At 43.1% G+C, this 14,522-nt stretch overlaps 1 protein-coding gene across 6 annotated transcripts in view; it reads right to left on the reverse strand.

Moving 5' to 3' along the window:
- Nucleotides 1-1,061: 1,061 nt before the first annotated feature.
- Nucleotides 1,062-14,522, reverse strand: part of LOC119978390 (tubulin epsilon and delta complex protein 2) — a 31,143-nt gene continuing 17,682 nt past the window's right edge. For all 6 annotated transcript variants that reach the window (XM_038820005.1, XM_038820006.1, XM_038820003.1 and 3 more), the window contains 6 exons: nt 13,239-13,292; nt 11,970-12,048; nt 8,992-9,112; nt 7,247-7,348; nt 4,716-4,891; nt 1,062-1,806 (listed from right to left, as the gene is read on the reverse strand). In XM_038820005.1, the coding sequence (XP_038675933.1) occupies nt 1,660-1,806; nt 4,716-4,891; nt 7,247-7,348; nt 8,992-9,112; nt 11,970-12,048; nt 13,239-13,292 (679 nt within the window). In that variant the 3' untranslated portion in view covers nt 1,062-1,659. The remainder of the gene's footprint in view (nt 1,807-4,715; nt 4,892-7,246; nt 7,349-8,991; nt 9,113-11,969; nt 12,049-13,238; nt 13,293-14,522) is intronic.

Genomic DNA, 14,522 nt, shown 5'->3' on the forward strand with positions numbered 1-14,522 from the left:
TCTGTTCCTGCACCCCTTGGGAGGTCATACAGCCCATCGAGTCCATAGCAGTTCTCTGTAGAGCAACACAGTCAGTCCCATTCCCCCCACTCTGTGGGCCACTGTAGGCAGAGTTCCATGTCACTGCTACTCGCTGCACAAAAAATGTTCTTCCTCACATTCCCCTGTATATCTTGCCCCAAACTGTAAATCTTTGTCCCCAAGTCCTTGCACCATCAGCTCATGGGAACAACTTTTCTTTGTCTACCTTAGCTCAACCTATCAATCTCTTACACCTCTATCGGATTTACTCACAATCTCCAAGTAGAACAACCCCAGCTTCATGCCCACTTCCTTTAGCAACCTGGAATACATGCCATCTGGATCAGACAACGTATCCACTCTAACAACACTGCCAGCTTTTTCGGCACATCCTGCCCATCAATTTGCACTATCCTGAATCTACCAGCTCCACTTACACCAAATATTTTGTCAGCAACCTCTTCCTTACTATACACTGATCTAAAGTACTCATTAAGCTTCTAGTCTTCCCTCTGCACCTCCAAGTTTATACCACCTTCCTTGTCCCTAATTGGCCCCTCCCCACTTTGTACTAGCCACTTAGTATTTACAGGTCGCTGGAATAATTTTTGATTCCCTTTTACGTTACTGTCTTTCATTCTTCCCACAAAATGCATCACTTCATATTTCTCTGCATTAAATTTTAAGTGTCAAGTACCGGTTGTCACCAGCCGTTGTTCTTTTAACAGAATTCAGCCAATTTTTATAAACTGCCCAAGTTTCACATCCAAGAATTATTACATCCCTGAACCCAGTTTCTCACTAATTCATATTCCCAATTGGGCAGGGTTAGAAAAGGAGTTTGACATCAATATTCTTATATCGCCACACCATCCAGGGTCACCAACCTGGGCAGTTGACAATGCATTTGAATTCTACCCCAGAAATAATCAGAACCTAAAGAGAAAGATTAACTAAGTCCCTTCAGAGGGAAAAATTAAGATCTGCTGGACAGTGACAGATCACTTTTAGACACACTAACCAAGGAATAAACTTGATGATTTTTTTGAATAGTTATCTGTATAATTCTGCAATTATTTGTATAATTTTTGATTCAATCAGTAATAAAAGACAAATTTAGTGCATAATACAAAAAGATAATGTTGAGGATTTTTGTTCAAATCAATATGAAGGCTGGAATGGGACAATATCAGGATGAAATACTCCAAGAGATTGATACAGAGTAAAGCTCCCTCTACAAAATCCCATCAAACATTCCTTGGACAGCTACAGCAGAGGTGAAGTTCCCGCTGCAATGTCCCAAACTTCGAAGAATGCAGTGTAACATTTTTCCATTTCTAATACCAAAAATCCACTCTTCCTTCTCGGGTACCAATGTTGGGCCAGCATTTCTTTTAAATAACAGTTGCCCACACTCATTTCACAAAGGATCCTGATAGGCAGCACGTAGGCCGGCACCGTGATTAGGCTGAATATGAATGTTGGTGGTGTTGTTGGAAGCAACCAATTTGAAATCTTCTGTCCTGATCCAAGCCAGTTTCAGGTTACATAATCAAATTGTTTAGAGACATCTTGTCTGCTCAGGTCTTCCACGCCATTATTGTTGCAGATGTCGGTAGGTTGGATCCGTTGCTTTAGTCACTCGGGTATATTATCCAGCACCAAGGTAGGGAATTGCTCTCCTCCCTCACAAAGCAGGGAATACACTGCTCGATAACGGTGGTATGGGGACTGCTCTGGAGGCCCGGAGGAAAGCAGAATGGGAAGCAGCTCTTCCGCCATAGCCTGGGGAGAGGGAAAGAAAGAGGCAGCAATCAAGCCAACTGCATCTTAAATTTCTATGTCCATTCGATTACATAACAAGTTAAAGGGTATTCACATGCAGAAACACTCACCATATCATTTACATCACACTACCCACTCACAGTTGCCTCCACTCCTGATGGATGCTGATGACTTAATTGTAGTAAGTATCACAGCGCAACCATTTCAGTCCTTGGCTGCCTACTGCAGCCTCGGCAGGATTCACTGAACAGTGGCCAGAAGTGGGATTTGAGGCTGAGCGCAGTATCACAACTACCACCGTGAATGTCGTCAGCTGAGGTGGAACTGCTCCTGTGGCTGTCTCTGTGGCACAGTACAACAAAGGACATGCACATCCCTACACAGGCACAGAATAAAAATACCTCAACTATTCTGCTGTTATTCGGATTTGAATGAAAAGATCAGATGTATTCTGTTTACATTTTAGGCAACTGTTTTCATGTGGACAACAATTTCTTTTATATTCTTTAACCCGTCTGACACATTAAAGGTAAGCACTACTAAAAGTGGGAACACGAACTATCCAATCAAATGAGGACAGTTTCACAGTAAAACTGGCCTCCCCATGCTCCAGGGATAAAATCATTGCAACACAGATCACAACGTAGATTAGTTTCCTGTTTTGTGTGATCCTGTCCCTTTTGAATTAATCTGTATTGTGAAAATAAAGCTGATCATTCACTCCATGACATAGCAGCCAGTCTTCAATAGCACAAACATAACAGGGCAGTGAAGTAACTCAGCGAAAGGCATCACTGGTCGGTAGACGTTTCAACGGAGTTAAGTCATGGTGCAACAATTGACTCCTTGAAGTAGAACAGCTGAGCCTCTGTTGAAGTACGAAACTGTGGTATTATCTCAGGGGTCAACCTTCAGACATGAAGTTGAAGCAAGGCTTTGCCTCCTATTGAGAACATGGAAGAACCCTTAACACTGAAGACGGCAACTGTTCCTCCTTCAACCAATGTTGTTAATAACAAATGAACTGATCATTTGTTTTATTGCTATTTGTGGTACTTTGATTTGCAGAATAGGGCTGTCATATTTGCCCACATAAGTGTCACTGCATGCCAAAAGTAACTTGTCGCAATACACCTTGGTCAGGGCTCACTTGGAGAACTGTGCCCTGTTTGGTCTTCTCACATGATGGTGATATTGAAACTGTGGAAAAGGTGCACGTGAGAGCCAGTAGACAAATCATTGAAGGGTTACAGAAGGTGGCCATTCAGCCCATCGAGTCTGTCCCAGCTTTCTGCAAGATGAATTCAGTTCGTCACACTCCACCTCTCTCTCCCTGTAACCCTTAATTTTTTTTGTATTTCCAATTCCTTTTTGAAAGCTGAAATGGAATCTGACTCCACCACCTGTGAAGATACGCTTTGGTGGGGAAAAACAAAGAAAAGCAATCTAAAATAATGAGTACAATTCTCAAAAGGGTGAAGGGACAGAGAGACCCAGGTGCATAAGTACAAAAATCATTGAAGGTGGCAGAGCAGATTGTGAAACAAGTTGAAAGGGCATACAGGATTTTGGGCTTTATAAAGGAAGTTGCAACAAATTTTCATCAAACACTTGTTTAGCCTCAGCTTGAGTACGGTGTTCAATTTTGGGCATCATGCTTTAGGAAGGATGTGAAGCTTTTAAGAAAGGGTGCAGAAAAGATTCACAAAAATGTTTTCAGGGATGAGGGACTTTAGTCATACAGATTGATGAGAAAAGCTGGGTTGTTTGTGGCTCAGTTGGCAGCCCTCTCTCCCGAGTCACACGGCTGTGGGTTAAAGTAACTAGGACCTGAACACAAAAATAAGACTAACATTCCAATGTAGTACTGAGGATTGCTGCATTGTTGGAGGTGCTGTTTTTCAAATGAGACATTAAACCGTCTGCTCACTCCCTCAGGTGTCGTAAAAGATCTCGAGACACTATACTGAAGAGGTGTGGGAGTGGTGTGTGGTTCTTCCCAGTGATCTGGCAAATATTTACCCTTAAACTGACATCACAAAAACAGAGGAACTGACCATTTTTTAGAAAAGTTTAGAGTACCCAATTCTTTTTCTCCAATTAAGGGGCAATTTGGCAATTTAACATGGCCAATTCACCTAACCTGCACATCTTCTTTTTGGGTTGTGGGGGTGAGACCCATGAAGACACGGAATTAATGTGCAAATTCCACACGAACAACGACCTGGGGCTGGGATCGGAACAGGGTCCTCAGCGCTGTGAGGCAGCAGTGCTAACCACTGTGGTGCCTTGCCGCCCCGAGGAACTGTCCACTATCAAATTACTATTTGTGGGAGCTTGCTGTTTGCAAGTCCTACATTATAACAATAACTACAGTTCAGAAATATTTCATTGGCGGTAAAGCAGATCAGGATTAAAAGTGCTATATAAATACAAGCTATTGTTTCTTTAATTGAATCGACTCAGATATAAGCAGAACTGCTCATTGCCTCAGCATTCACAGTGATACATTTTTAATTATTTTTTTATTTTTTATAAATTTAGAGTACCCAATTATTTTTTCCAATTAAGGGGCAATTTAGTGTGGCCAATCCACCTACTCTGCACATTTTTGGGTTGTGGGGGTGAAACTCATGCAGACACGGGGAGAATGGCAAACTCCACACGGACAGTGACCCAGAGCCGGGATCGAACCTGGGACCTCAGCGCCATGAGGCAGCTGTGCTAACCACTAGGCCACCGTGCTGCCCTTACAGTGATACATTAACCAGGCATTTCCATAGGTACTTTCTCAGGAACAGAAGCAGTCAGGGTAATTTGGAATCTTTTTCATTGAAATATCTTGGTTCCAATATTGCAAATGTTTAATGTAGTAGTTCCAAATGAAATGAGAATCAGGCATTAATTACCTTTTGGATCTGGATCTGTCTTTGGAGAGTTTGCACTTGAAATCGGAGATCCTCAATTTCCTTCAAATCCTGCAGACTGGAATAGAACAGCAGAGGTGCACATTCGCTGCCAAAATCATTGCACATTTTGAAGCTGAGCCTCCTGCAGCTCCCGAACTTTACCCAAAATGCTTCAGCTATTGTCAAGACAAAAAGTAAAGACATTCAAATAATGACATGGGAAACGCTTGGCAAAAATAAAAACGATTTAAAAAGGCTGTGCGAGTACTTAAAACTCACTAAAATTAATGGATTCCACATTCAGATCCTGACTTAATAATTTCTGTAAAAGCGTTTGTGACAAGGATCAAAGCAGCCCTGGTAGGTGATTGCTCTCTTGCTGTTGTAACGCCATTTAAATCAAAGAAAACGATGCCTGGGCAGTGCTTAATTAGATCACATCAGTTGTGGAACTAGACTTCAACTCCAGTGGGAATTGTCATTCAGGTTTGCTGGTTCATTTTAGCCAAGGTAATTGCAGCGTGTGTGAATAAAGGCATTGATGATCAAAAGATAATTTGTATAAGGCACTGTATGTTTTTACAGATTTATGTTTCATCCAAACATGCTGGAGGGCAATGAAGGGGAACTTTAGTTGAGACACTGGATGGACTATAAAGTGATGGTCCTAGAAACTAGCCATACTTAAAAGTTGTTTAATCACCAGGACTGGTGGGATGCTCGGAGACGCAAGAAGGAAATTGCAGAGGCTTTGCAAAAGGGACAGTGGCAGATACAAAGTTGGCTGAATGACGGCAGATAAAGAATAGTGGCGAATAGTTGTTTTTTCGGTCTGGAGAGAGATATGTAATGAGATTCCCCACGCGTCGGCATTAGAGCCACTACTTTTCTTGAGTTATATTAATTACCTGGATTTGGGTGAGCAGGGCATAATTTCAAAATTTGTGAATGACATTAACTTGGAAACATTGTGGACTCTGATGAGGGTCAGTGATAGAATTCAAGAGGGCATAGGCAGGCTGGTGGAATGGGTTAGACAGCATTAGATAAAATTTATAGCCGAGAAGTGTGAAGTGATACATTTTTGTTAGAAAAAAAATAGGGCGAGGCAATATAAAGCAATGGATAGAATTCTCCTTCGACAGCATCTTCCAAACCCATGCCTTCTATCACTTTGAAGGACAAGGGCAGAAGACACATGGAAACACCACCATCTCCAATTCCCCTCCAAGCCACAAACTATCCTGACTTTGAACTATATTGCTGCTTCTTCACTGTGCTGGGTCAAAATCATGAAACACCCTCCCTAACTGCACTGTGGGTGTACCTACAGCACATTGACTACAGCGGTTCAAGAAAGTGGCTTACTACCACCTGCGCATAGGCAACAAATGCTCGCCCTGCCAGTAATGCTCACACTCCAAGAATGAATATTAAAAATATATAATCCTAAAGATAATGCAGAGGGCCCCGTGTCTGCGTGGATTTCACCCCGTGTCTGCGTGGGGTTTCACCCCGTGTCTGCGTGGGGTTTCACCCCCACAACCCAAAGATGTGCAGGATAGGTAGATTGGCCACTCTAAATTGCCCCTTAATTGGAAACAATAATTGGGTACTCTGAATTAAAAAAAAAGATAATGCAGAGCAGAGAGAATTGGGAAGAAGTATATAGATACAAATTGTTGAGGCAGAGCAGGTGAGAAAGTCCATAATAAAGGTGTACAGGATCCTGGGGTTTAGCAATAGTGGCATAGAGTACAAAATCATAGCCGCCTTGATTTTAGAACATAGAACAGTACAGCACAGAACAGGCCCTTCGGCCCTCGATGTTGTGCCGAGCCATGAGCTGTGAAGCATTTATGCTAACCACCATGCTACCGTGTACTGTGCTACATTTTGTACTCTAATAATAATAGTAATATTATTATTGGAGTATAAAATCAAGGCAGTTATGGTGAACCGTTTAAAACACGAGTTTGGCCTCAACAAGAGTATTGTTCCAATTCTGGGCACTGCATGTTAGAAGGAGTCTGTAGGTTTTAGAGAGGATGCGGAACATATTTTGGAGAATATTTCCAGGGATAAGGGCCTTCAGTTGTGTAAACAAATTGGAGAAGCTGGCCCTGTTCTTCTTGGAGAAGGGAAGGTTGAAAGGAGGTTTGATAGGGGTGTGCAAAATTGTGAAACAAAGGCGGAATGAACATTAAAAACACAGCAATTGCTTAGGATCTGGTGGAGGCTTTCAAAAAGGGATTGGATAATTATCTAAATAGAAAACAGTTTACAGGGCTATGAGGAAATGGCATTGGGAGTGGGATTAGCTGAACTGCTTTCACAGAGAGCCAGCACAAACAACAGATCAAATGACTTCTTTCTGTGCTGTAACCATTCCACAATTCTGTTAACTCCATTTCTTTAATGTATGTAAGAGAGGTTGCTTGATGTAACTGGGCACTGACAAAGTATAAGAATGAATCCAGGTAAATTAAGAGCAGATGCTCCTAGTGTGGGCTAAAAGATAATGTACTCACCATCCATGAGCTGCTGAATCTGGTGAACAAGGCTTGATACAGTATCTTGGCATCTCTCCAGTATTTGCAGACTCTCATATTCATGCTGCCAACTAAGGGGACCTTTGACAAACACAAGTACAATTATCTTCCTTGCACACTACCCGAGGGGGCACTGCACGAATGCGAACACAGATCTAAAAGGATTTTTAAAAACAGGAACAGACTAGTGGATCAATGCCCCACCAACACTGCCAATGGAAATAATTGTTTCTGTCACCCAAACCAAACAAAGTTTAGTTCAAACATTTACAGCTGAGTAGGATTGTTTCATTCATCTTGAAACCTGAATAAATGGCAATGAGAATATAATAAACATGAGAAGTGCAATATATGTATTCCAGGGCACAATGGTAATGGATCAATCACGTTTAGTTATAATAACTTCTCATATAGTTCAAGAATCTGCCAATTTGATAAACTACATTCATAATAATTGAGTTTTCAATTTAATTCGGCTTTCCTGCGGGTGAAGGCTTAAAACTTCAAACTTCTTAAACCAAGAATCAAAAACAATATTTGTCTAAACACTCAGATGTTGATTATTTTCAAAAACAAACAAAATTAAATCAGATGTAGAAAATCAAATAAATAATTGAGGCAGGCTTTCCCAAATACAAATTTATAATAGATATTATCTGAGTCAAGAGTATTTAGTTGTGTGTGCATCAAGTGTACAAATCATCACAATGGAGCAAATCAAATTTATCTGATGAAAATAATAATTTAATAACAAAATCAATAAAACAATTTGATCCAAGAATAAATTGGGATTACATTCAAGGATCACATTTTGTCACAATTGGCAAAAAAGGTTGAAAATTGACTGTGCCCAGCCTAAATTCCTCTCCCTCTGCAGTGAAGCTCAATACGTACACACATTCCTGAAAACACTATTGCGATTTTCATTTACCACCAGCCTCCAACCCTTTCCCTCCATCACATACTTTCTTGTCTGCCCATTTTAAATTAATATGATCAGTGCTCCTGTGAAATATTCTCTATTTTCCCATGCATATCTCCTCCTCCTTCCCATATCCTCAGTGTTGAAATCAGTATTCACTGGGCAGTCTGTTATCCAACTCATTCTGCCCATGGAAGTTGATACAGGGGCTGGTTTAGCACAGGGCTAAAATCGCTGGCTTTGAAAGCAGACCAAGGCAGGCGAGCAGCATGGTTCAATTCCCATATCAGCCTCCCCGAACAGGCGCTGGAATGTGGTGACTTGGGGCTTTTCACAATAACTTAATTTGAAGCCTACTTGTGACAATAAGCAATTTTCATTTTCATACTGGAACCTCTTTTGTCTGTTTGCCCGTTTACAATTTAAGCTTGGCCTCACCCAACTGCTTCTTGATTAATCTTCCTCCCTTTTGTATTTTTGTTGATCTCCGACTCCATGGATCCTATCCTATTGCAGTGGCTGATGTATTCTCTCTATTGCTTCAACTCACCAATACCAAGAGGTGAAAGTTTACTATCTTTGTAGATGAACCAGCAGTTTCAATAAGTACACTCAGTGAAGGCCTCTTCTGTTGTTTGCAAATATAGTCCAGGAATGGGATTCCTCTTTTGTTTTTTGGGAATTATACGTTTTCAAGTTTGAGACAGAGAGATCATCCTTTTCTATAATGTGTGCTTGGACCGATCAGCATCTCTCCCATGACAACGTTAAATAACCCGAAGATAATTTATAAAGGAATTACCTGAAGAATTGAGCATGGGGTCCGTGTGTACATATTGATCAATACATTTGTAAAATTCACGGATATTGTCCAATTGTTTTTCAATCTGTGCATAATTTATAGTCGGGAGCTGCGAATGGAACTTCACTCTGAGGTTAAGGAAAAGTTTTGCAAGGTTTTATTGTTATGTGTTTCTATTACATTGGCATGTTAATTAATTATATGATTGTATTCAGGTGATGGGCATTAATTGGGAATTCACTTAAAATCATATGTATAGGAGCAGGCACCAAGGGGACGAGAGTGCATCATCATCCCTAGGATGTTATTTTAATTTAATTGGATAATTTACCCTTAACTTTTTTTGTTTTTGTTCCAGTCAGGTAGAGCCTCTTTCAAATTGGGTATCTAATTGGTGTTAGGCACACACAAGAGGTAATACCGTGGAGCTGAATGAAACTGATTACGAAGCTTTGACGTGCATGTTTGTAATATGCGGCTCTGTAAATACAAACTTAGATGTTTAAAGATATGGGGCAGGATTTTCCGACCTTCCGTGCCGGAATCGAGCCCGGGGGGGGGGGGGGGGGGGGGGGAGAATAGCCGTTCACGCCGGAAATCTGGGGAGATGGCGCTTTCACGATTCTCCACGGGCCTGCGTGTGCGGGCGCTTCTTCATCCTCGACGGGCCAAGTGCCCGCCAGCGTGGTTCACATGTGGTCCCACCTGGCGTTCTGACTGCGGGGGCCGTCCTGCTGGGTGGGGGGGGGGGGGGATCCGACACCCAGGGGGGGCCTCTATGGTGGCCAGGCCCACGATCGGGTCTACCGATTGGCGGGCGCGCTCATTCCGGGAGGGGGGGGGGCCTATGTTCCGCCGCGCCGGGCCCCTGTAGGGCTGCGCCATGTTGCACGGGGACTGGCGTGAAAACGGCCGCCGCGCGTATGTGTGGACCTGCGGGCTTAGCTGCAGGGCCCCGCTGGCAGCCGGAGCTGTGGGATGTACGCCGGGGCCCTGCTAGCCCCCTTGAAAACTCAGTATAACCCCGGACCTTCGAGGAAAAAGTCCGGAGTGATTCTCGCCCGTTTTCCGGCGAGCGTGGGGACCTAGTCCCCAGAAGGGAGAATCCCACCGCTGGTTCCAGTTCTATCCTTCACCATAATAAATAACTGTAAATGCTAGAAAAACTCAGTAGGTGTGGCAGCAGCTGTGGAGAGAGAAACAGAGTTAATGCGAGGGAGAGATGTGTTGGATTTATACTATTTGGGGGGAGCAAAACAGAAGTTCAGGGATGGGAAGGAGTTGGAGATATTTGACAAAAATGCAAGAAAAAGAGAGTGTTAATGGTAGTGTTAAACAGACAGGAAGGTTGGGATCATGTTTGCAGACTAAGCAAACGTGTCCTGCAAAGTAGTCACCCAGTCTGCGTTTAGCCTCTCCAAACTAGAGAGGACTGCATTGGAAGCAGCAAGGAGGTACAAGTGAAATGCTGCTCTACCTGAAAGGTGTGCTTGGGGTCTTGTTGGGTGAGGAGGTAGGGGGGTAAAGCGGCAGGTGGTGCAGCTTCTGTAATTGCATGGGAAGGTTCCAAGAGAAGGGGAAGTGATGGAAGAGTGAACCAGGGTCTCAGAGAGGGAGGAGAAGTCCCTGCAGAATGCTGACAGGGTCAGGGCAGAGGTGAGGGGAAGATGTGTTTGGTGGTGACATCAGGCAGGAGTTGACAGAAATGGTGGAGGATGATCCTTTGAATGTGGAGGCTGGTGGGGGGAAAAGTGAGGACAAGAGACACCCTATTATGGTTCTGGGAGGAAGGAGATGGGCTGAGGGAAGAGATGGGTTGGATACGCTTGTGCACTTGTCAACCACAGTGAGAGGTAACCCTTGGTTCAGGAAAAAGAAAGACATGTCAGAAGCATTGCTTCAGAAGGTAGCATCATTGGAACAGTTGCGACAGAGGTAGAGACAGCCCGTAACAGCCTCCCCGAACAGGCGCCGGAATGTGGGCGACGAGGGGCTTTTCACAGTAACTTCATTAGAAGCCTACTTGTGACAATAAGCAATTTTCATTTTCAAGATGCTGGGAGAGTGAGATGTGATATTTACAGGAAGCAGAGAATGAGGAGCTGTAGTCGAGATAGCTGTGGTAGTTGGTGGGCTTACCATACTAAAAATCTACAGGGTGGGGGCGAGTCCTGCTGATCACTCCTCCTTTCTGCTCAGCCAGGAAATAATGGGGAGGTAGAGAAGCATTCTGTGCACCCCTCCTCTTTCTGCTCCACCTGTCATTACTGAAAAAAGTCAGTGGCTGAAGGAGGAGGAGATGGTGGAAGTGGCTATTTCACTGGCTTAGCAATTCAAAGGCCAAAGCAAATGCTCTGGCGACATAGTTGTTGGGCTTGTAATAAATAGTTGTAGTCAGTCTATCACCAGAAATGGAGACAGAGGGGTCAATGAAGAGAAGTGTCGGAGATGGAGCATGTGAAGGAGAGAGGGGTGGAAATTGGAAGCAAAATTGATTGTTTTTCCAGGTTCAGATGAGAGCATGAAGTGGCATTGATACACTAGCCAATGTAACAGAAGAGGTTGCGAGAGGGGCTTGAGTAGGACTGGAACAAGGAATGCTCCACATACCCCACAAAAAGGCTGGCATAACTGAGGCCCATGCGAGTAACCATAAACCACTAATTTCATTTGCAAGCAGTGAGACAAGTCGAGGAGGAAATTGTTGAGTGAGAGATCAAGTTCGGCCTCAGACCATCCTGGTGCGGCAATTGAACCAAAATTTGTGAATCATGAATCTATGAAGATAATTCAGCTCCCTAACATGATGAATAATCCCTTCAGGACAGTGCCTTCTGTTAGCCCACTTTCTACTGATGCCAATTCAAACGTTCAAAAACATAACCCAGCAAGCAGGAACAGGAAAATTACAAAAAGATTTAACTTTTTCTGCTGATTGAATCTACCCACACTTCACAATCTCTAATGTGAAAGGATACTGCCGACTGAAGTCTTTGCATGAAACTTGCTGTCTCCTGGATCTGTTCCGTGTCACCTGTGGACACTCTCTCCCGCAAGCTAGAGAAAAACAGAATGAATGATCGATGTGTGCCCATGTACATCTCTTCCAAGCTCTTGCAAAAAAGTTATCATGGCTGGGATTTTCGCATGAGGCAATTCCTTCTGGAGTATTGGAGGGATAATTAGGGGCAATTTCAGAATTTGGAATTAAGTGGAGAAAGAAAGGGCCTTCACTCATACTAAAAATACACAATGTGGGGGTGAGTCCTGCTGATCACTCCTCCTTTCTGCTCAGCCAGGAAATAATTGGGGGGGGGGGGGGGGGTAAGAGAAGCATTCTGTGCACCCCTCCTCTTTCTGCTCCATCTGTAATTACTGGGAATAGTCAATGGCTGAAGGAGGGGGAGATAGTGGAAGTGGTCGTTTCACTGGTTTAGCAATCCGAAGGCTAAAGCGAATGCTCTGGGGACATGGTTCAAATTTCACCATAGCAATTTATGCAGGAATTGAATGAAGAATGAAAATTAAGTGATTGTTGTAAAAATCCATCTTACTCAACAGAAGGAAATCTGCTACCCTTATCCGGACTGATCTACCAGTGAATCTAGCCACATAGAAATGTGGGTGATGATGGACCAGCCAGCCACTTGGTTCAGGAGCAATTTGGGGTTGGAAATGGTCCAGCCAGCCGTTCGGTTTAAGAACAAATTTGGGTGGGAAATGGTCCAGCCAGCTATTCGGTTTAAGAGCAATTTGGGGTGGGAAACAAGGCTCAATGGGGAAAGGCCACTGTGTAAGGTCTTCCAGCAAATGTACACTGAGGAGCTGGTAACCATGTAAAACCCCTTGGTCTGGGTATTTAACACTCCAATGTATAAAAGTATTGAAAGAAACATGACAATGTAAATATTTAAGAAAGAATTGTAACGCAAACAGGGAAATGTGTGGAATGTCATCCCGATAAAATGCAAGAAAGTCACGCGAATATGTAACTTTGGAGGAAATGTACAGTCATAACAATTCAAAATGTTCTGTAATGTTTAGAGATTTTATGAATAAAGTATATTTTTTGAAAAAAAATTGGGGTGGGCAACAAATACTGCCCTTGATGGTGATGCTCACATTCCAAGAGAGAATATTTAAAATGTCCAAATATATCTCATAAAAGACCCCAAAACATTTAAAACTTGGGAGGCGAGGTTTCAGCGGTGAGCTTGTGTTCAGCTTCTACAGCAGGTTCTGCTTACCGTGCATTTCTGCTTCGTTGCTTTCTCCACTCTAAAGGAAGTTTCAGCACTGACCTGTGGGGGTTTAAGGATAATTTACAATTTGTAGAAAGTACATCAACATCCAGTACAATCATGTCAACAGAGAGATGCTGTTAAATTCTCAAGCAGAGTACAGCTTAGCTGGCCATATCCCGATCTGCAGAGAATCCAAGTTTCTCATCTCCTTTTCCTCACTGATTACATTCGCCCCCTATTGCCTAAGACACTGACTTTTGAAGCCGTTGCTGTCCACCATCAAGACTTCTCCCTACTTTGGCTCAGCCCCCCCCAAGATTCTACCTACTTTTGCTCAGCTACCTCTCCAGACTTAAATCCCATCCCACTTTCCAGTTCTTGAATGCTGGCATTCTTTGTGCCACTCCTCTCTCTACCCACATGGGGCACAAAGTCCAGCAGTCTCAATTTTACTCTCTGAATAATCCTCCTTTGGCCCCTTGCTATCTTTAAGAACAGCTTTGCAAAGCTTAAATAATCTCCCAAAAAGCCCAAATATGCTCCTTATTTTCTCTGCGAGACACCCAAGGACATATCAATAGAAGATGGTGGATTTGTTGACAAGAGCACTTTGAGGTTGCAGTTACACTTTCAAATATCAAAGTTGTAATGAATTATGATTCTTCTGCACGTCCGTTTCATTTAAATCCTTATCCTTTTGTGGATTTAGTTACATTTAATCTTAAACCTGGATCTTGAGCATCCCCTGATGGCTGATTGAGCAACTGCAGCTGCTGTGTGTACTGAACAGCTACAAGTCAGATTCCTGGTCTCTGCTTCATTTATTGAATATACCATTGCAGCATCATGGGCAATATAATTGCCCACAGTAAACCTGAAGAGGAAAACAGGGCTCCGCCGCTCCCCCCGCCCGCCCCCGCCGGAGGGGATTACAACAGATTCACAGTCACTCAGTCCATGTGCCTCAGCTATATTAAATCCACTTTCAGATTCTCGTCCTCTTCTCATGCATCGTCTCCTGTCAACTAAAGTCTCTGATTACAAGGGAAAAGAGGGGAACGAGGAAGGGTACACCCCCTCATGAATGGAGGTGGGGGGGGGAAGCGAAGACAGAGCACCAAGAAAGATGGTGATAAAATGTAAATAGATAGGAAAATACTGCACAATGGTGGACATGAAATATAACTGTATATAGAATTGAAAATGCCAATAAAACATTTTTAAAAAATTAACTGCCTTATTCAGATCTTCGATGTAAATCACTCAACTCACTCACTCAACAGATGT

Source organism: Scyliorhinus canicula, chromosome 15 (assembly GCF_902713615.1).
Source record: "Scyliorhinus canicula chromosome 15, sScyCan1.1, whole genome shotgun sequence".
Classification (NCBI taxonomy): Eukaryota; Metazoa; Chordata; class Chondrichthyes; order Carcharhiniformes; family Scyliorhinidae; genus Scyliorhinus; species Scyliorhinus canicula.